General features: G+C 35.4%; 1 protein-coding gene across 1 annotated transcript in view; it reads right to left on the reverse strand.

The window, feature by feature from the left end:
• Window positions 1-22,382, reverse strand: part of Fas2 (neural cell adhesion molecule fasciclin 2) — a 229,914-nt gene extending 207,532 nt beyond the window's left edge. Inside the window, exon 1 of the mRNA XM_077435328.1 lies at window positions 21,125-22,382. Within this exon, the coding sequence (XP_077291454.1) occupies window positions 21,125-21,209 (85 nt within the window). The 5' untranslated portion in view covers window positions 21,210-22,382. The remainder of the gene's footprint in view (window positions 1-21,124) is intronic.
• Window positions 22,383-23,460: the final 1,078 nt, after the last annotated feature.

Here is a 23,460-nt window from a genome sequence, read left to right on the forward strand (position 1 = left end):
AGTTAAGTCTTCTTTTTATTCAACAAAGAAAGAAAAAGCGTTCGACTCGCTAAACCGTTCGAGAATTGGAAAACCTATTTTGTTCGCTCGCAAAAAACACACATACGTACGTATGTTTGTATGTATATAAATCCAAAAAAATAATAATTCATCTGCCGTTTACAATGATTCGGTGTGACCGCATCATTTCGCAAACGCGACGTGTGTATATTTTGGAAAATTGCGTAAGTTCGTGATACCGATTATACTATACAAAATATTATTATTATTGAGAGGAAACCTGTTCAGTTTTCGCGACAGTAAAAACGGCAAATATGTATTTGCAGTAATGCAGCACGCATATCGTGTTATGAAAAAATTTGAAGGTAACGCTTATATAACAAATTGTCTACAGTACATAATCTGTAGTGGTTCTCCCCATCCTATAACATCCTCCCCAATCACTTAACGCCGTAGCATTAAGATAAAAGCTGCCATCTATCAAAGACACGCGACCGGACCTACCCCCACAAAAACTGAAAAATATTTATAAAGGAAAAGCACGACTTACACGCACATACATATACATATATAAAAACACATTTTGACTATTAAATAACTTACTATAAAATCAAATATGTACATTATAAATATTATAAATATTATATGTATATATATATATATATATATATATATATATATATATATATATATATATATATATATATATATATATATATATATATATATATATAAACTCACCGGATGATTAAATTTCATCCGGGGACAATTTGGCAATTTTTACGAGAAATTTACTATAAACATACATACATGTACAATATCTACCAAATACACGTACTGTTACAATTGTAAAATATTTACATACATACAAAAAATCTGTGAGAAATCACAATTTGTATTTGAAAATAAACAAAACATTTTTCTTAAAATGAGAACATTAAATCGTAATATGTTTTGTTTTAGAAAATATTTTTAATATTTATGGTAGCAACGTTCAGTGTTTTCCAAACTATTAGATGCACGTTATTTACAACCTGACAAGTGTTTCATGAAAAAGTTTGCGAAAAGAAAATTATACGGAAATCTATTATATGGAAATTTGTGTAAATACTATATATGTAAATGGTAATAATTTTTTTAAACCACATGAAAATCAATATAGCCATTTTCGAGTTTATAGGCGTCAGATCATAGACAGACAGACATTGCGTTTTATATACATATGTACGTATGTATGTACATATGATACATACGTACATACCTATATTTTGCAATTGCCTCCATACCACACAGTACCAGAATTAATTGACTACATATTATAGCATCCAGAAGCACTTCAAAATTAATGCATCTAAAGCTATGAAATTACCACTAACAAACTACACCTATGAATATGTATGAAACCGATACTGACCTAGCATATCCCAAATACACACAAACCAATCCGTGACTTTGCAGATGGGTAAATAGATATACATACATACATACATATGTATATGTACAAATGTAAATGTGTGATCAAAATTTTGATTATATTATATTAATCGATACGTATACATAAAGACACATCGCCAAAAATACATTCGTGTAAATTGAGCTTTACAATATATGTACATACGACTCCATTGTTTCCCCACGATCCAAATGCGAACAACACAATAAAAAGAACTTTCTCGTATCGCACAACGTTCAATACATCACCCTGAGAGTAGTGTTTGTCAGTAGCGTTGCAAAATAACAATCGACGGGCAAATCGTCCAAATCGTCCAAATGAGTTTCGTAAATCATCCCTCGCAGACTAATATATAATTCCGGACGAGAGAGCAGAGGCACCCCCACCCCATCCACCATCCCACATCCCCCTGGTTGTCTGCCAAACAAAACGTTTCCAAACATGCCAACAACGGTCAACTTGAATTGCAAATTTTAACCCCGAACAAACATTAAAAAAACACACACACACACACACGTTAAATCACACACGCAGAACCTTAAAATAACCGTCTATACATAAAATATGAATCAAAATTGAATTTAGCCATTTTCCAAATTGGAATGATACGTGCTTCGTCCGATGACGCCTCGGGGTTATTTACATTGAAGAGTGCGACCGTATTATAATGCAATTTAAAGGGTTAGCAGGGTAAACGGACCCTATGCTAGTTTGTTGAAACTAAGCGTCGACTAGCATAATTTTCACATTTTGTGTTAATTTAATTTGATTTCTCCAATGGAACAATTGAAACTTTCGACACTGTTGTGACCTCTCAATTGTAGTACCAACTCCTGGGTGTCGTACACGCAGGTGTAATCCGAAAATTTAACAGGTAAAAGGAGATATTACACTCATTTCACGATAAAACGACATAGAGACATCACAAAAAGATCACCAATTGATTTACGATACAATAATTCCTCAAATTGAGCCTTTAATTAGATCCACGGCGATATTGCGCAAATAGAGAAAGTTTCTCATATTGATAATTATTGAGAACTATAATTAAATTTAAAATGCATATATGTACATATACATATGTAGTTGATTTAAAAAAACCACTTTTAAGTTGGTTTTACTTAAAACCTTCTAAACAATTGAAACATATTAAACTCTGCAAACGTTGACAAGAAAATGTCAATCTGGATTTTAAAAAATGTTCCTTCGTCTTGTTTTGCTTTCAGTCAAAATTTGAACCCTCACAATTCTTTAACAGATACATAGATCCCTGTGGCGTGCGCTGAAATTCTCTCTTTTTGTCGTACAGCCTTACTAAATGTGCACGAGCAGGATACAAGAGGAACAGGCTGTTCCTCTTGTATCCTGTTCGTGCACATTAAGTAAGGATATACGACAAAAAGAGAGAGAATTTCAGCGCACGCCACTGATAGATCCATCGAATAAACTCCACTTTTATGGAACACAGATGAACATATGTATATTCAAGCATGAAATTTATGGAGATACAAATCCATATTTTCTTTTCATTTTACATAAATATACACATTTTTATATTGTATAAACCTCTGACGCACATAATGTCCATCATTTTATACACGATCGAAAGCGTGAAAATGAAATCGCACAAGAGCAAATATGAGCTTATCCGCTGAATGTAAACCACCGACGATCTACAAAAACACCGAAACGCTGAAACAGCATGGGACAGGATTGTCAAAGGAAGTCTTCGAATAGTACCCGAGGGATTTCGAGACTTTCGAGACTACAAATATGAGATCAGACATCACGTGCATACAACCCGACAGTATACATATGTACATACATACATATATTACAGAAATCTACATTCAGCACAATTTTATGTACAATAATAGTGGGTCTACCTCGCGGGCCCGAATGTGAAACGCCGGAAAACACAAATATCGGAAGGCAAAGATCGAAAATCGAAAGATCGTAAGTCGAAAGATAAAAAAAAGGTTGCACATTAATACGGGAGGAAAAGCCTGTTCCTCTTGTAACCTGCTCGCGCAAATTAAGTACCGAGTATGTACGTGAGTATGTACCGTTTACCATGCACCCTTTTTTTGATCTTTCGACTTAAGATCTTTCGATTTTCGATCTTTGCCTTCCGATATTTGCGTTTTCCGAAGTTTCACATTCGGGCTTGTCACGGAGACCGAATAATAGTATCTGTAAAACGTCATCCGAAGTGGATTCTTCCGCTATATTTAAACGTAGGACTGCATACGCAATACATAAAGATTTTTTTTCAGAAATAAAAATTCATATTGCTCAATTTAGCCGTCATTTTTTCGCTCTAAGGACGCGACATACATATGTGTACATGGTTTTTCGAACAATATGTTTCATGAGACATCAATAGCCAGCAGTATGGCTCGGCGGTTGCGTTTATGTTTAGCACCGAGAGGTTCCGTGTTCAATCCCTTGCTAATCTTTAATACTGCTGGTCAGACTTGGATATTTGTGACTCCAAGTCGATCGTTTCTTATCAGAGTTTGCCAGCCAATTTATCTGATTTTCATTGAAACGGTTCCAACAAATTGACAAAAATGATCCTACCCGCTATGTCACAAATATCTGAATTTGATATATGTATGTATGTACGATGTGTAAAAATTTATATGATAAAAGTCTAAATCCATAGATGTCTCAATGGATTAATTAATTAATTTTTAATTTCGTGTTCATCAGTCTCTCAAAATACAGCGATTTATGTAATAAAAATGCTGCAATGTTTGTAATTAATTGTCTAGTCAGAGGCGCATTGGGGTCTACCTCTAAGGCCTTCCTGGTATATATCTATGTAAAATATATTCTCTAAAACCTCTAAATCGACAACATCGAAACAGGTGCGCGCTAACAAATGGCAAGCAGACGAACATTCACAGTTTGAGAAGCGTCCACAAGGACATTATGAATATGGGCCGAAGTCTGTTGGTTGTACGTTCGAATAATGTGATTGATGATTCGTCGGACACGGTTTCGACATTTCCTACCACCGTAACGAAGTTTTCGACTTTGCCAGAGACGGACAAAACGTTGCTCACGTACCGTCAACATACGGTAATACAACGCGCATACCAATTCACGGCAAACGTACTGCGACTTCATTATGTTAATGTATGTGCGGTCACACGCGCCGCATTAGCGAAAACACAATTTGGTAATAATTAACGGGATTAAAAACGTAAATAAATAACAAAAAAAAAAAATACAACAAACGACGGCGAAGTTTTAAAAACAATTCAAAACCGACGCGGAATACGGTCGTCTGTATGTACATACATACATATAATGAACGAGTTTGATAATAAGATCACGTATGAGATAACGCGACAGCGGTGAGTGAAGCTAAACTCAAGCCAACCTATGATTTTCAGATTTTGGTAATAACCCGCATTTCCAATTTCGGTAAGGAGAATCGAAAGACGTGAAATGAATGGCGAACTTGATGAGATTACAATGATAAGAAAAATTTCAACGAAATATGCAAAAACCACAAAGACCGTAATGTAAAATTAAAAAAAAATCGAATGTGACCAACGCATAACTTTATCTATGTATATGAGGTATATAATAAGTATAAAAAACAAAATTCGACAATGACGCTCATATACACATACATACCCATTCACATATACCGGCTATGAGAACATTTTCAATACAAGTTTGAGGGCAAATGTAAGGAAACTCACACAAGACAAAGGCTCTACTTCCGGCTGTCGGATTTGGTTCAAAAATTTTGCATTACTTATTTCTACCATTAATATTATTAATATTATAAGCATAAAATATCAAGAAGATAGAAATAATTTGAAAGGTCAAAATAAAATAATGAAATATCGTTTTAAAAAAAATTGCTTCTTCCAATTTAAGAAGTATCCAAAACTGAACTCTAAGTTAGTGCATAAAGAATGAAAATATAAATTTTCAGCTCGATACGCTCAGTAGTGCGGAAAAATCATGTGGTCACAACATTTTTGACTTTTCTATGAGGAAAAATCCTACTTACAGATTATTTAACTTGTTGATTTTTTTTTTATTTACATAATATTGATACAATAATTATAATGGAGTTTTTTCGTGAAGACGAAACATATTTAACACGTTCAACCCGGCGTGCACCACCGGTGTCCACGCGGATAGTGCTATAGCAGACTATAATTTTACGGTTCCACTTCATTGAGCACCCCCAACACAAAAATTCCTATAAAATATAAAGTGATTTAATGCCGTCACGCGTAATTGGGTGCCGATACGCGTGACAGTGCCGCCACATGGGCAAATGTATGAAATCATGCGCCGGGCTGAATGTGTTAAAGGGTCGAAAAAAATAGTAAAAGAAAATCGAAAAACTGCTTATAAATAAAAATATATTGATACTAATAGTATACACAGAAGACTAGCAATAATCTGATGATAATACCACAAGACGTGACAGGTGAGGATGGAATGAGTCCCACAGACGAAGCGATTTGTCTGCCGTAGGTATTTGTATGTGTATATAAATCGCACTACGCCAAATAGTTCCAATATATGTACATAGTAATTCATTTCAGTCAATTTTGAAAATAAAGTAATAAACTTTAATATATAAAAATAAAAACACATACTTATATGTAGATATTCAGCATCAATACTAAGTGGGTTTATGTTTTAAATGTAAAAGAAAATTTTTATTACTACTCAAATAATGAGAGATATTTTTTTACTTAAAGCAAAAAAAGAAAGGAAAACTAGCATTGCAATTGACTGAAGCGCTTTCGTAATAATATCATATGCCGCAAATTTAATATCATTCTAATATATTTACTTTAGACATATTTTTTGAGAAGCGCACACTATACTGAGACCCAATTTCAGAAATATACCCACATTTGCGACATAATGTACCGGAATAGAACAGAAAATACCGGGTTACGGTGTCTTGCTAGTAAAAAGAAAAAAAAACACGAACGTTCCAGTTATTCCAGTACAAATACGTAAGAGTTGAACCTTTTCGAGACCACGCTAAAAAAATACACACTTTGACTGGTGTAGAATAACTGAAGTATCACTTGACCGCAAGTAATAGAACAATGAATAACAAAGGTAATGAGAAAATGGAATTAATATTTCCATCATAATATTTTTGTATGAAAGCCGACGTCAAAGGATATCCACACCGACGTGAAATAATTAATAATATACATGACAAATAATACAATAAAAAACAAACTGGTGGCGGGGGGGGGGGGGTGCGACACATAAAAAAGTAAGTTCGGGAAATACGTAAGTTGTCCAAGACATCCCCATCAGGAACCCCATTCATTTTTATACTTTTCTCAACAAAATTATACAACTGAAATTAGAAGATTTGTTTCCTGCTTGAAATTTGTATTACTTTGTCGATCCCCATCGAGGTAATCCTCCCCCCGAGAAACCAGGTGTAGGGGAGCTTAGGTTTTCATTTCGAGTCTCGATTATATCATCAGACCTGTTTTTGGCCGTTTACATACATACATATGTATATTTTTTTTATTATCAAAAACGAAACAAGAAACATAACGAGAGCGCCGATGACTTAATGAAGAAAAAAAACTATAAACGCCTTTTTTTCAGAATACAAAATACGTGCGCATCGCAAAAGTTTTGAAGCATTTGTGTAATTTAGAAAAACGGTTAATGCAAAACTTTTTAAACGACCACCAACTATTTCCATTACTCGACTGGTGGGAGCCTGGAATTTATACTATGTACATACGTCCGAGTAACACTATAAAGCAAAAAGGTGCGAAAAATAATAATCATTTATAATTGCAAGTAATTAGAACATATTACTCGGGTAATCTCAAATGAAAAATATTACATACATTTAACTATTAAAATGAAGACATAAAATTTTATATACGTATACAAATTATTTTACTCTGTAATAAATATGAGCGTAATTTTGCCCAAATTACTTCGAACGGTAGACCAAATTAAAGTCAGGAATGTTTTCGTCTTGCTGACTTTTGACCATCAACATTTTTATGAAAAAGCAATTTTTATATGAAATGTCATATGCTTAACGTAAATTATGTTAACCCTTATTTAAGATGAAATATGTATGTAATACATATATGTATGTAATTAGTTTATCGCAATAAGAACCCACTATTGAAATAAAAAAATTATAAAATAACATCACTAAATGTATTCCACTAACGAGCTTCCATTAAAAGCAATAAAAAAATAATCTAAAAGTACACATGACCGACCACCTTTAAAATAACAATAAGCAGGAATCCAGCTAAAAGAAAATCCTTTTAATACGATATAAGAGCGTACATGAAAATTACAATTTTTTTCACGACTACACTTAATGTATCCAAATACGCGTTAGTAATATGCATCAAGTATCCGAATTCATAAGAATGAATTCATAAGATTATAAGTATGTATACGTAGATTCATAAGAACTTATTATAATATTATTTCGAAATATATTAGATGCTTTCATACAGCACAAATTAGTCAAAAGAGATTACACATACTGTTAGAAAGGAGCTTTTCTAATTGCATTAATTCCCCCCCCCCCCCTCCCCTCTCCTGACCGGGTTGCAACGTCCCATTGAAACATGTAAAATTAAGGTTTTCGTTGCAACAACCTTGCAAGCTGGAGAGTGCTCGGGAGGTTCGGAGGCGATTTGCGCGCCGGGAATACGAGATCCTCTCTGGAAGACCCCAAGGAGGTATTTATGTAGGCAATATGGCCACCGTCGTTTAACAACGGGTCGCGTTTCGCCTTGCTCTCTTTTGCAATTTGTCCTTTGAAAATATCGTTCGTAATTTTTAAAGTCAAACGCGTACGTGTTTCGCCCTCCGAGAACGAGAAAAGCTTAAGCGAGTGTAGGGGTATATTTATTGTGCCACTGCAAATCGCTCCGTGGACTATTGCGATTTTCCCGATTTTTCCCGGTGGCCGGTGTGCAGGACACGTTTCCAATTAATTACGAAACTGGATTAATTTTCGCGACCGACTGACTAATTTATTTTTACGTTTCCCCGACACCGACCACGCCCCCGCGATCTTGTCCGGAACAGAGTTGATCGCAAACAATGAATCTCTGAATGAATCTCTAAATCCATTTATCATGTCTCATCATCCGTGACACAGATTTCGGCAAACCTATATGTAAATAGCACATAACCTAATAATAAAACACATTTCAATCCCATTCAAATATAACCAACTACGTTACTATAATATTCTATTTAAGAATACTATAATACTAACGTTTTTGCTTCGAGATAGGACATAGCGAAGTCCGTAGTTAGGTCAAGTTTTTCACAGAAATAGAAATAGCGAGAAAATTTACATATTATTTTAAAACAGTAACAACATACATAAAATCAGTCCGATTCAATTTCAGTCCGATTCAACGGTTTGGGAAATAATTGAATTCAAAAACTAAAAAAAAGACGACACATATAAGGAGAGGCACAATTTCCATTCAACTTAAAAATTTGGAAAAAATTTATGTCGTGCCAATAAGAATTTCAGTAACCAATACTATGTAAGTGTCAGTTCGAGAAGACTAACGGTGTTCAAAAAATCCCCAAAATACACAGTCACACACACATTTTTACTAGATCATGAAAACGTGATCAGTGATCGATTCCGAGTTCGAATCAGTCAAAATCTCGAGTTCGAATTTTCGCATGATCACAAAACTTCATCTATTGTTACTACGTATGTACATAGATAAAGTAAAAACATAAACAAAAAATTTATACAAAACACAAAAATGATAATTCGCGAGAAAAAGAAACTGATATTGAGAAGAAAATAAATTTTATACACTTGATTCGCGAACAAGTGTGTATACTATGCTATCCACTATCAAACAAAGTTGATTATTGTGTTTTGTAATAGTATTATGATAATTCAACGAATTAGTCATTATGAGTTATGTGATTCACGTCTTATCGATGGAGTTGTGAATGTGTGCGGTTAAAAGAGTGATACGAAGACCTTGGATGTGCAATATCTACACAGTGATAATCACACCTAATTTATTGCTATAAATACTTATTATATGTATATTTTCCTGGAAAACACACCACTGTGATGTTGTACAAATTAGTACTTAGTTTGCGCGTTCCGTAACGGTAGGAATAAGATGATATCTCTTGCCGTAAATATTTTCCGAAATGATATCATTCCCCTCATTATTTTCGGAGGGGGCTTTACTCACATGCGTGAGAACACACAAGTCAAAAAGCTCACGTTTTGCCCAATTGAAACATTAATAATGCATGTATCCGCAATGTATAGAATGTATTTCACATTAATATTAACATTCGTCAAATGTTTATTAATGTATCATAAATGAAATTTGAATGAAAAATAAAGTTAAATAATAAAGTGGGCATACGGAATTAGGTGCGGTGACGTGTATACGTTTTTTCCATTAGTGAAGCGATCGGAGGGGGGAGGGGAGGGGGTTCCCGGATAAATAAGGAAATGAACCAGCGCAAAAATAAATTATTGTGGGCGTTAAATCACTTTTAAACATAAAAAAAAGGTTTTGTTCTGGTAACTTTTGCGAATATTGGAGTTGAAACGATTCCACGACGCAGGTGGCAGTTAAGCTGTCTCGGAACAAGCTTCCACGATATATTACATGTATACCCACAACCGGCATATTTACCGATGTTTGTTTACATTAAAATATGCCGGGAGACTGTAGTCATTTATTGCTTTAATTTTATGTTTATTTAACTGGTTCAATATGGAGAAAATATTAATTGAATGGGCGTCGTCGTAATCATAACAAATTCATATGTACATATATGTATGTATGTATGTACGCACACATTTGTAGATCCTCCATTTTGCCTACGTACATATTATAAATATAAATTATATGTGGAAAAGAAAAACGCGATTCATAATCTGCCTTAATATCAAATTAATTATCAGAGGCAACTCACAGGGACGTTATATTTAGAATAGTCTATAAAAAATTCAGTAATGTGATAGTTAAATTCAATATAGAAAGTAATTAATCCAAATAATGACATAATATTATATTTTAATATTTAATGACAAATATTCCATTTCCAAAGTCAAAAAGATCGAATATAATCAAATCGCATGTTAGCTAGTGACATATGTACATACATACATACATATGAAGTATAAAAAAAAATTAAATTATGTGTAAAATGAAATTTGATTCATATCAGATCTACATATAACATTTAAATGTACCTATGTTTATATTTATGTATGTTTATATGTTATATATGTTTATGTACCTATGTAGATGTTTATATTATGTACATATATGTACATGTGTACGTTAATACTGATATTATGTATTATTTTTTTTCTTTAAATATTTTGGGTAGCATGTGAATGTTTGTTAAATAAAATTAAATGTGTTTTTATATATTTCATATGTATGTATGTTTATATAAAATGTGTATTATCTGGCCAAAGTTTTATATTGGGGTAACCTGTGAAGACACGTATATTTTTATTAAAATAAAAATAAATATGTAATTATATGCATACACATACTACAGATGTACAAATTTACCGATATTAACATTGTAAATTTATTTTTTTTTGCTTTTCGTTATAATTATGAAAATATGAATATTGTATCTAAAAACAGGAAAATAATACGTATTCAATCGAATTCTCGGAAAATTTTCCCTTACATAATAATTTATAAAAGCTCAAATTTTCCCTTAGATTCAAATAATATATAAAAGCTCAAAAATATCCAAACATACTTAAATCAAGTATGTATAGGTACATATAATATACAGAACACGCTTTTGAAAATACGATATTTCACGAAAATGCTATACATATTTAAATTAATACTTTTACAATAAAAAAGGCGAAAGAAACATAAGACTTCTTAACAAGATGCTTAAAAATTATCTTGGAGAACAAGATAAAAAATTTCACTTTCGCACAATAAATCTTCCTTTCATTTAACGTAACAATGTTACCTTTGATTTTATTGTTTTGTTAATTTAAAAAGGACGTAAAAGTAGGATTATTTTTGTTCTAATATCCACTTAAAGAAAAGTAATAAATTCTACGAAAAATAAAATTTTAATTCATTTATCTTATTAATAAATATTTTTGTAATATATAATACATATGTACATACATAAATAATATGTATCGACAATTGAGTACAAACCATGTAAAAGGGTGAAAATTTCACTCATACATACATACATACGTACACTCGCAGATCGACTTGCACACACATCATCGAAGCGTTCCGTTCGATTTTCCATTTTCATTAAAATTTTTACGGTTTTTAATAAATCGTGTGTGCAAGTTTTCGCGTGACTAGTCGCCGTGCCAGCCCAATTCATACATCCCACACATCTGGTGCACCAAACAACCAACGTTCTCGATTTTTACGAGAATAATTCACCACACACGCCCGTTCACTCACAATGGCCACACAACACGGCTGTGACAATAAATTAATTCCATAAATTGGTACGAGCCAGTCCAGAACTTCATCCGTTAAAATGTGGGTGCACGACAATTCGCGCCACCAATCCGATAGATATTAATTACATACATACATATGTACACTCAACAGCAATTATGTATGTACTTGGAGCAATTTCCAATTATTACCAAAGTCAAAAATTACCAAGCATTCCATCATACATAATAGAAATTCTCAAACTGGCAACGTACACTTTCATCAAAGGGTTTCTAATAAACTGACCGTCATCCGGAGGGGTTGCCGATACATATTTGCAATTCCGAACTACAACAACGTTATCTCACATATCAAATTTTCAGAATGCTTCCTAGTTTTCTCGCCGCAAGGCTTTCGGGATATAAATTTCAAATACGCACGTTAAACAAACATGGAAAATGTAATGCGTCACCGCCAACTTCGCAAAGATGAATTTTGCAGTAGGTACTCCCGAATAAGTGAGTGTGCACATGATCAGTGGCAATTCAAGCTTGATGATTGCCACGATGAGGCCAATTATACCAAACGATACGTATGGTCTTTGTTAATTCAAACGGTTGTTTATAATTTCATCGAATTTCAACGACGTGACACTATAAAATTCTATAAAAGTATTATAATATTCTAATCTACATCCTCAAACAATCTCTTCTTGTATGCGTAACGGTGTGAAGTGTCTCGCGTTTCGCGTTACGCTCTTATAAGTTTGAAGACAAACATATCAGTTACGAGAAGTACATGAAAATGTATCAAATTTCACAAAAAAAAAACTTATATGTACATATGTATGTATGTGTACAGCCGAAATTTAGTTATCTTGACATTTATTTTATTTAAAAAATAAACTACCTAAGATGTATGTATGGACATAGGATAGATATGTATATAAGCATTTTCCTTTGAAATAAAATGGCTAGTATCAATATCGATTTTACATAATAAGCAGTTAAGTTATAAAAACTGATCGAACAAAAAAAAATACAATGATAAATTTCTAAGCTACTAGATATCATATTAAAATATTGTGGTTTAATAGCGATGATCCCCTGATCTCGCGTTCGCGCCATAAAGGACACACACAACCTATGAAGAAAAAGGTCTCACGACTTGTCACCGGACCCAAAAGGTGCCGCGTATTGTTCAAAGGTTGTAAATGCATTGTTAAAGGTTTGCCGAACCTTTTTTACAAAGGATTTACAACAATGGAACAATGGATAGCACTGTGACTATCCGGTGTCTACTCACGACCCATCGACCAGGGATATCTCAGCGAGGAGAGTACTCCAAAGGTATAAACATTAGGCATTTTTGGTTTGTGTTTCATTCAGAGCTGGTAAGCCGACGGATCAAGAACAATAAACTACCTCTAACAGTTTTGGTTGCGTATTTCACTCTGATCTCGGAAACCCCTCTACACGTCCACACTACAATCTAATCTATAATTTGGAAAGAGACTTTGTATGTATCCTTGGTCGTCGTCGTCTTCTTCGTCTTCTTCGTCGTCCGTAGATCGGTGACGTCATCGAACACGTGATTCGATTTTTTTTTTTTCGATCCATGGGCGCCGATTTGTTTTTTTCGTTTCAATGGATTCACCCCCGCGGGGGCGCAAGGCGAGTAGCTTCATGGGGCCCCGAAGGGGGCCCGGGGGGCCCAGCCTCATGGGGCGCAGCCCCATGGGGCTCAAAAGGGGGCGCCACGAGGGGCGCAGCCCCGTGGGGCCCCGGGGGGGCCCAGCCTCATGGGGCGCAGCCCCATGGGGCTCAAAAGGGGGCGCCACGAGGGGCGCAGCCCCGTGGGGCCCCGGGGGGCCCAGCCTCATGGGGCGCAGCCCCATGGGGCTCAAAAGGGGGCGCCCAGCCTCATGGGGCGCAGCCCCATGGGGCTCAAAAGGGGGCGCCACAAGGGACGCAGCCCCGTGGGGCCCCGAAGGGGGCCCGGGGGGCCCAGCCTCATGGGGCGCAGCCCCATGGGGCTCAAAAGGGGGCGCCACAAGGGGCGCAGCCCCGTGGGGCCCCGGGGGGGCCCAGCCTCATGGGGCGCAGCCCCATGGGGGCGAAGCCCTAGACGGCAATTAATCATGGGGGCGCGGAGGGGCGAAGCCCTAAAAGGCAACTGATCATGGGGGCGAAGCCTTAGACGGCATTTAATCGTGGGGGCGCGGAGGGGCGAAGCCCTAAAAGGCATTAACTAAGGGGGGAGAAGCCCTAAACGGCAATTAATCTTGGGGGCGCGGGGGGCGAAGCCCTAAAAGGCATTAACTAGGGGGGGCGAAGCCTTAGACGGCATTTAATCATGGGGGCGCGGAGGGGCGAAGCCCTAAAAGGCATTAACTAAGGGGGGCGAAGCCCGAAACGGCAATAAATCTTGGGGGCGCGGGGGGCGAAGCCCTAAAAGGCATTAACTAAGGGGGGCGAAGCCCTAGACGGCTTTGAATCATGGGGGCGCGGAGGGGCGAAGCCCTAAAAGGCAACTGATCATGGGGGCGAAGCCCTAAACGGCAATTGCTCATGGGGCGTGGAGGGGCGAAGCCCTAGAAGGCAAAGGCTCAGGGGGGTGCCGAGGGCGAAGCCCTAGAAGGCAAAAAAAAAAAATGATTTTTTTTTTTGATTTTTTTAAATTTTTTTTTTGATTTTTTTTTTATTTTTTTTTAATTTTTTTTTTAAATTTTTAAATTTTTTTTTTTTTTTTTAATTAAATTAGCTTAGTCATGTTTAAGCGGTTTATATTATAAACACTGAGCGAAGCCGGGTAATACAGCTAGTATACAATATTTATTTAAATTTCAATATTTAAAGACAAAATTCAACTGACATTTAAATTATAATTTAAAAAATTATACAAATATAATTATACTAGTAGACTGTGTGCACATCATTGTACACTTGGTAAATAAAATATCGCAATTCGGATCAACGGAATTAATAATTTAAAGTTTAATTCATTTTTTTGAAGAAAAATTATTTTGTTTTTATCGGCCGATCATATGAACGAAATTATATGCTACGTCTCTTTCCACGATATTCGATTCTAAGGGGAGAAAGAGATATGGAGCATGGTGTTAACAGTGAGTACTTCGTACACACGCACGCACGCATTAGACAATTATTATATACGTTAAACGGCGAATGGGCGCTGTTTTAAAATCAAAAATGCTACTTGAAAAATGCTCGAAAAAAATATATTCGATCAACGTTTTTAGTCAGTGGAGAAGTATATACTCGAACATATATGTACATATACGTGAAATTTGGACATTGAACACTACAATGTTATACAAAGTCCAATGCACTCAAAGAAATATGGAACGCTGTATGCTCGGCATAACGAGGAGAGATAAGACACGGAATACGTGGTCGAGAAGTATGACAAGGGAAGTGGGTATAGCGGGACGACTGAAGAAATTGAAATGACAATGGGCGGGTCACGTAGCTAGAATAAGGATGAAATGTGGACAAAGTAAGTGCTGGAATGGTACCCAAGAGAATGTAAAAGGGTGAAAGTATGGCCGCAAGAACGATGAATGGACGAAATTAGAAACATGTGTGGGGTGAGATAGATGAGAGTTGCGCAAAATAGAGACGAATGGAAGGGCATTGGAGGGGACTTCATCCAGTAGTGGATGGTGAATGCCAGTAAATGATAATAATGACCTAAATTAATTATTCTGCTTAAACCGTACACAAATTAATGAGAAAAAATAAGACAAAAAAAAAACAAATAATCCGCCGATTATGCGCAACTGAAAGCTCCATTTAAATAACAATTAAAAAGACGGATGACTTCGGAGAGGATCTTGCGGAGACCGATTCGGACGGTGACTGGTAAAATTGACACATTGTCGATTTCAAAAAAGTTTTTCGCCATCTCTAAAAACGGCAATTCAATAGTTTGATTAAAAGCAGTTTAATTCCAGACATCAATCAAGAGTTCGGCCGGCTCGTCGCGGAAATTTCGCGAGCTAAAATAAACGCAAAACACACACACATAGTCATAGACACCGCGCCAGTCTCGTTAAAACGAGAGAGAAAAGTATTTCTAAATTAATTTTCAGACGGATATCTGAAATTTAATAAACACGCCACGATTCACTCCGATTAAATTATTCGGAGGTATCGCGCGCGCGAGCCCCCCCCCCCCCCCCCCTCCCCCTAGCCTTTAGTCGTTCAAGAATTTCAAAGCCAAGTCAGCTTATTGTAATTAAACTTAATCCGAAAACATTAAGCGTAACCTTCTTCCATTATATTATATTACATAATAAAAAAAAAAATCTCTATACAATATTAATACAATAACAATAAGAGCGACCACTATGTGGGGTGGGTATTAATTTTAAGGCGATTCAATAACGCGCTAACGTTCGGTTATCATGCAAAACCTTTAGCCGCGTCAGCTAAAATAGTCCCGTGTATTTGCATTGTGGCAATGGAGAATATGGAATCGCCGGCCATTATTCCGTATTCCTGAATAATCCAGAGCACAATGATGAATCCTCATTCCCGGGGACGACGGGCAGGATAGGAAATGAATAATAATGCCATGAAAATTGTATCATTACGAGGAATTTTGATGAGCTGTCACACTCAAGTGAGTCACACGTAAAGCCCCGTAGATCCGAGCCTTAATCACAGCATCCAACCCCTCCAGACTTGTGGTGCGATTTATGATTAAGGTTCTCTCCTCTGCTTACACAGACACACCAACACACCAGACATCCAATGTGACCGTCACGCAACTTTTTGAAATGAAAAACTTTTAATAGGTAGGTATTATATAAATTTAGTAAATATGTACATACATAGCTCAAAAGTGGTTCAAAAATCGTGGATTCAAACAAATCCCAACCAAGATCGAATATAAAAAAAAATTATTATATCAAAAAATGAGAAATAAAGTAGATCAAATAATAAAATCAGTGATTTAAACTACACCCACATAATAAGAAAACGTAAAAAAGTTCGGTGAAGATGCTTCGAAACTCCTAACAAAAAATTACATAAGTTGGTTCATCTCACAGAATGCTCACTTCCTACAGTATCTCGACTTGAGATACAAGCTCATACAGTATCGACTTTGTTCCCAGAGTGCAGATGCAGTACAAGAAATAAACAAATGCACATAGTGAATTTGTCATATGGCAGTTGGGCCACTCACTGCAAATAATCAAAACGCATGAATGAAAATATTTACGCACACGAAAGTAAATTGCTGTTTACAAAGATGATCGCCGTATTTATTTCCAGAGCGCGAAGAATGCATCTGCCATGCACCAGACTGTTATACGCCACTGAACTTAACGCATTCAGAGTTCTAATTTAAGATATTGAATAACACATACGTAACCCAAATTATTAAGAAAATGTGTACGCACAGCGAAAAAAATCATTAAGAGACCGAACAACGTAATCTCGTGTCTTTCATATGCGGTATGCTCGAAGTTCGTCCAACGCAGAAAGACTCGTCCAGCTCGTGATTACCTTTACCTGAGGGATTGTTGAGCCAATAAAGGACCTTCGTTGTGTACACTTCCAACCGATCACTAATAAAACAGGCAAATACAAAAGCCTAACCCCTGAGGTCCTGACCCAATTACCGCAACACGTGCTACAATTTCACAATTGCTACGCAAATTACCTCAAATCTGCGAAAAGGTTCTTCGTAAAATCGAAACTAGCTCGGAAATGCACCAAAAGGTCCATTAGGACCCTACGCAGTCGTAAAATATTACGAAGTATATTTTCCTATTCAACACTTGACACTCGTTATCTACTCAAATATTAATATTTTTAGAAACAAACCAATTAAGATAACATATATTTTCAACGGTACTTTCCAGTAATTTATCTAAAAAATGCATTGTAAATAATACACATAATTGTCATACACAAAATCAAAAACTAGTACGATGGAGAAGACAGTCAATACCTGATAGATAGAATTCAGAGCGGAAATGAAAAATTACAAACTCGTTTGCAATATATACCGTCATCCGTTGTGACCCGAGCATTTAAGGTGAATTTCTCAATAAATGACTCAGTTAATAAAACAGGTTGCGGACTTAAGTTGCACTTGAAAGTTAAAACAATTTACGTTTCTCGAATGTCACAAAATATTTTGCAATCCGATAACTTATCAGCGTTATCTAATCAGAGGTGATATAGTTATCTGAGTAAAAATACAACGAATCAATATAAACATTCATTGAACAATACATAGAGTTACAATACTGAACCAATTCAATCAAACATAACTAAATACATTGTAGGTATTTGATCTAAAAATATAGAAGTCTTAACTGACATGGAAACACATACAGCAGGTCAACTCAAATAAGCATACAAATCCCCAAAAGACAAATATTTTACTCAAGACTGTACACAATTGACAAATAACACTTTCACAATACGAGATAAGAGAGAAATCGTCAACGTATCGTATAAACGAAAACAGGTTACCACCACAAAATCCACCAATAAGGGCAAAGTGATTCAATCGTAAATATATGTAGGTGTGTCATGGGTACACTTATTATATAATATTTAATTTCTTTGTACATACCTATGATTTTGATTTACGAAATAATGATTTTTTACCCGAAAAGTATTTAATAAAAAGTTGTTTAAATTGATTTTTTTACTAACCTCTTCTTATTCTGAATAAAAGGCATTCGCAACACGTTCATATTCGAATTCAGTAGGTTAAACTTAGTAAAGATTCTTTAGTCTCCCGTATTTTTTTTTGTTCCTCAGAGTAATTATTAATCGAAATTGAGGTGAAATATGTACATACATACATAATTTATTATCCATATTATTAAGAATTGTTTGGAAGTACACATGTATGTACTTATGTATATGTACATTCAACAACGCTATCGAAGTATTATTGATAAGCGTTTTCTAGTATAAAAACGTGAGTACCTATTATTAAATGTAAACGAATACATACAGGTGATTTCAATATGTATTTACATTGAAACACGTGCCATTTACCGATCATTCCATTTTTAATTTCTCAACGAGCATCCTAAATAAAAAGACGGAAGTAAACTAAATATCAATTTATCCAAAAATCATATATGTATGTACGAAACTGAGACAAAAAAAATTTAATCAGAATTTTGTCAGTACGATTGCAAAAAAATTGAACGACGAGATATTCAGATTTCCATACATATTGCTTTTTATGCTGAAAAAAATGGATGTGCATCTAAAATGTATTTTCATCAAATAAGATTTAAGAAGAAGGTAGGGGTCATATTAAGGCTTATCTATGGAAAATCTGAACGATATACGTATTATACATATTATATTTATTAAAGGAGTTCATATTCCATTCATAATATTATTGAACCCTAACGAAAAATCTACATATATTCTGTTTTCCCTAAAAATTTGAACCGCGGTATAAAATCCGCACGAATCTTAAATTAAATTCTACAAAGTATGTACATATGTATTTGAGGATCGTCGAAGAACACTCATTCATTCATGATACCTACGATGCGGCTGAATTGGTTCGACATTGTCAACGATGATTCATACAAAAATTATAAAATCAGTCGTCGTCTCGTTATTAAACACTTTGTACGGTAGCTCGTTCTGCGACCATATTATGTATAATGTAATCTTCCTCGTTCTGAATTGATGTCATAAGACACTGGTGAAGCGGGAAAATGAGGTAAAACAATTACACGAGTTCATTAGATCCAGTTTAGTATTCATTGTCTTCGACATGAATGGGTTAAACCGAGGTCGATTTACGTCAAATCAGCTCAGCGTCAAATTTGCTCGGATTATTCTTATTTGTAGCCGATTAATTGGAAACAGAGATTAAAAAAATTGGGACGCAATGATCGAGTCAAAGTTTTCGAAGAAGTTTTATGAGCAAACAAAATAAAATAAGTCAATGGGTCGATATTGAGAAAAGCGTTAATTTCGATTGACCAACTTTACCGCTAATTTCACAGCGTCTCAATAAACATTCAGAGCATAAACAACAATAAACAAACACATTTAAATGATGACACCGATAAAAATAATTTAGCAACAAGAAAATTATATATCTATTTTTACAACAAAATCAAGAATGATACATACATTCAGTATTAGAAATATGAAACTTTCCAAGAGAAATTTTGCTTAACTTTACTAAAATTTCCTCATATGTATATGCATTGTGAAATTTAATTTACTATGAGTCTATGACTCAATTCAGGTATGTATCCTTATTTTAAGTTAAATGTGTACATATGTAGAACTTAGTATACTGCTGAAAAAAAGTACATATATATTATATAGGTATTGATTTACTATGAATTTTTCATTTAAATAATTAAAAAAAAAATCGTAAAATAAATAAACCGACATATGTATGTATGTATATGAAATTGTAAAAATTAAAAATCAAGTAAAATTATTGGCAAAGTTTAATTCCAATTAAGGAACACATTTCATCAATTCCGAAATAATATACAATTCACTTCGACACAGTCAAAGTGTGTACGTACAAGTTATTGAAATACAAACAAACCCGAACAAAAACATCAAAATGAAATTTTCAAGCGAAACAAAATAATTTCCCCATTTTGGACGAGCGCGTTCAATTTAATTAAGGCAAAACTTGGGTGAGTCACACAGCTACCATATCTATATACAATATATAAATATACGCGGGCACTACCCATCGAAACAAAATAAAACGGCACCTTCACTAAAAACCCTATGTGTAGGTACATGCATACATACACAGCCATATCGATTAATTCATAGCGGAACGAACAGTCAGCGGACAAAAACACACCTGACACACATTTCGTGTAAATAAAAGTTGACCGAAACACGCGATGCGATACCTTCTCCTTCTTCCCCTCGCAGCGAAAACTTTGCCGGACCTAAAAATACACAACGAAAAGTGGTGAAGGTACACGATAAAAGTTCGACTAATGCACATGAATCGAACTGTTATGACGACGATCAAAAACACTGGCGAAAAGAGGCTGTGTTGGGGCACCACTCGAAGCGAGTACCTGTCACACTGTGTGCGCGCGCGTGTGTGTGTGCTCACGCGCAATTAAAATCCAACAATTGCGCAAGTAAACAAATATGGCATAATTCCGCCCAAACAAATGAAAGTGTAATAGTTTACGAACCTTTGGCGGCTGTCAGCAAGAGCACGAGCAGCATGGCAGTGCATCGCAAGGTTGTCGCACCTGTCACACCTGAGTGCGCCGACATCTTGCGTCCCGTTCGCACACTCAAAAGTCACTCGAGCGCAACTTTTTTTTTGTTATATTTTAAAATACACACCCACGTGTACAATGAAAGAAATCCGGCACAAAAGTTTGTAAGTCTTGTAAGTCTACGATTAGGTTTTGATTTTGTATTGCAAGTCGGAAAAAGTTTTCGACGAGTGCGATTCAAGTGAAGGTGCGCGTCTGCATCGTGGCAGCGAATCCGATGCACTTTGGGCCGACTTCGTTCGACTGTTCGGAATGTTCGGTGCAAGTTGAGGAAACGTTCGGCGCACGACGCGTAACCCCTCCCGGCACGAGTCGTCCGGCCACCAGAACTGACTGGAGCCGAGTGGCGAGCGGCGAGAGTGGAGAAGGTTCGCTGGCGCTGCGATCGAGCGGCCGACTCGCGAAGCGCGCCGTGTTTCAAATTGAAACAAAAGCGTTCGTTGGCCGTTGCGCGGAAGAGTCAACAGACGGGCTCGCGAACGCTCGAATCGGGAAAGTGGTGTGTGACAATGCGAGGCCCTCGAACGTTGATAATGTCGCGTTCGTAGTATGGGGCTATTCGTCATGCTGGAAAAATTGACGACCTTTTCAACAGGTAGGTTAATAAAAAGGTTGCAGAGGCGTTAAAAAAAACACCACCCGGACTCCGACAGTTTTCTACAATTCAACTGTGATTTAAAAAAAATAAAAAATGGGGAATTTGTTTTTTTTTCCTATTTATTTATGTATTTATTTATTATTATATAGCAAATTGCTAATGAATTATTTCACAATTTTACAATTAACAATTGCAAACTTAAACTAACAACTATTGGGCTAATTTTAGAATATATCTGGAGTAAGCTACGTTTAGTCGTTTTGGCAATCCTAAATTATGTACAATACACGGTTCAACAGCGTTGAAAGTAAAAGAGTTTACTAAGGAGATAACAAACAGTAGCCAAAACACCGCATATATGTATGTATGTTCATTGAGCTGATTTAAATCAATAAATACTAATTGAACATATTTTATTTAACACATTAGGCCGGAGGAACAAACACGAATTTTGGATTCTCTTCGATAGATCTAGTGGAAAACTTTCGTCGTATCAAGGATACGTTAAATAATAAAAAAAAATCATTGATTTTAAACAATGTCCTGAGTATACTTTTGTATCTTTAATCTGAATACAAAAAAAAATTGGTAAAAATTAAAAAAAATAAGACATGAGGCCAACATAATGCTGTTATGCCGTAAAAAATGACATTTTGAGTCAAAATGGGTCATTTTGGCCTCCTTATATGTGTATTTCATAAAATTCATATATATTTTTTTTGGTATTTTGTGTATTTACATAAATTAAAGCTACATATATACTCAAGTAAGCTATCAACATCTTTGATTTTCAAATTTATCACAGAAACGTGAAAAAATTCTCATTTTCTGAAAATAACGCTTCCCCCATACAAACAATCATTGCGAACGCGGCGCGCTTTGTATGGGAATTTCAAGCGAAACGGTGACTTTGAATTCTCGTTAATCAGTCAAAACTTAACGTAATCGACCAATTAAACTTCAATATTTGGATATTGAGTGTTTATTTTATTTTAAATAGTATAAAAATCGAAACTATTCTCGAAAAACAGATTTTTTTTATTTAACGTTCCCTTGATACGCAGAAAGTTTTTCACTAGTTCCGTCGAAGGAAATCCAAAATTTGCGCTTTTTCGCTTTGGCCTAATATATGTACATATGTATGTAATAGGTACCTACTATGTAGTGTCAAGTGACTAAATATTTTTCGTCGCAGTACGAGATTCAACACAAACAGATCCCCTTAAGTCCCAAGAGAGCCCAGTGCTGCCAATTTAAAATCTTAATCTTAAATTCTAGTTTCTTATTTTACCGACATCCGGAACGTCTGGTCACTTTATACTAGTGATCGTGTGTATATTTATGTGCACTTGAATTATTGAAATCCATAAAGTGAAAACATTACTCAACCCGAGTTAATTATGATTGATTGTTGCCGCTACTTCTTTTTATTCCATCTCAGAAGAGACGTAAACGCGAACGCGAACTCGAACAACGAGCTACCCAATATGGTGGCGTTGAAGAAAATTTCAAAAACAATAGAACAAATAAAATAAATTTATTTATTTATCAGCGCATGCGCATTTGATGTCATTTCTGAAGAAATACTGTGATATGCACAAATTGGGTATTGATGAGTCACTTTTAGTCCATAATTCAATATTCATAT

This window comes from Arctopsyche grandis, chromosome 7 (assembly GCF_051622035.1).
Source record: "Arctopsyche grandis isolate Sample6627 chromosome 7, ASM5162203v2, whole genome shotgun sequence".
NCBI lineage: Eukaryota > Metazoa > Arthropoda > Insecta > Trichoptera > Hydropsychidae > Arctopsyche > Arctopsyche grandis.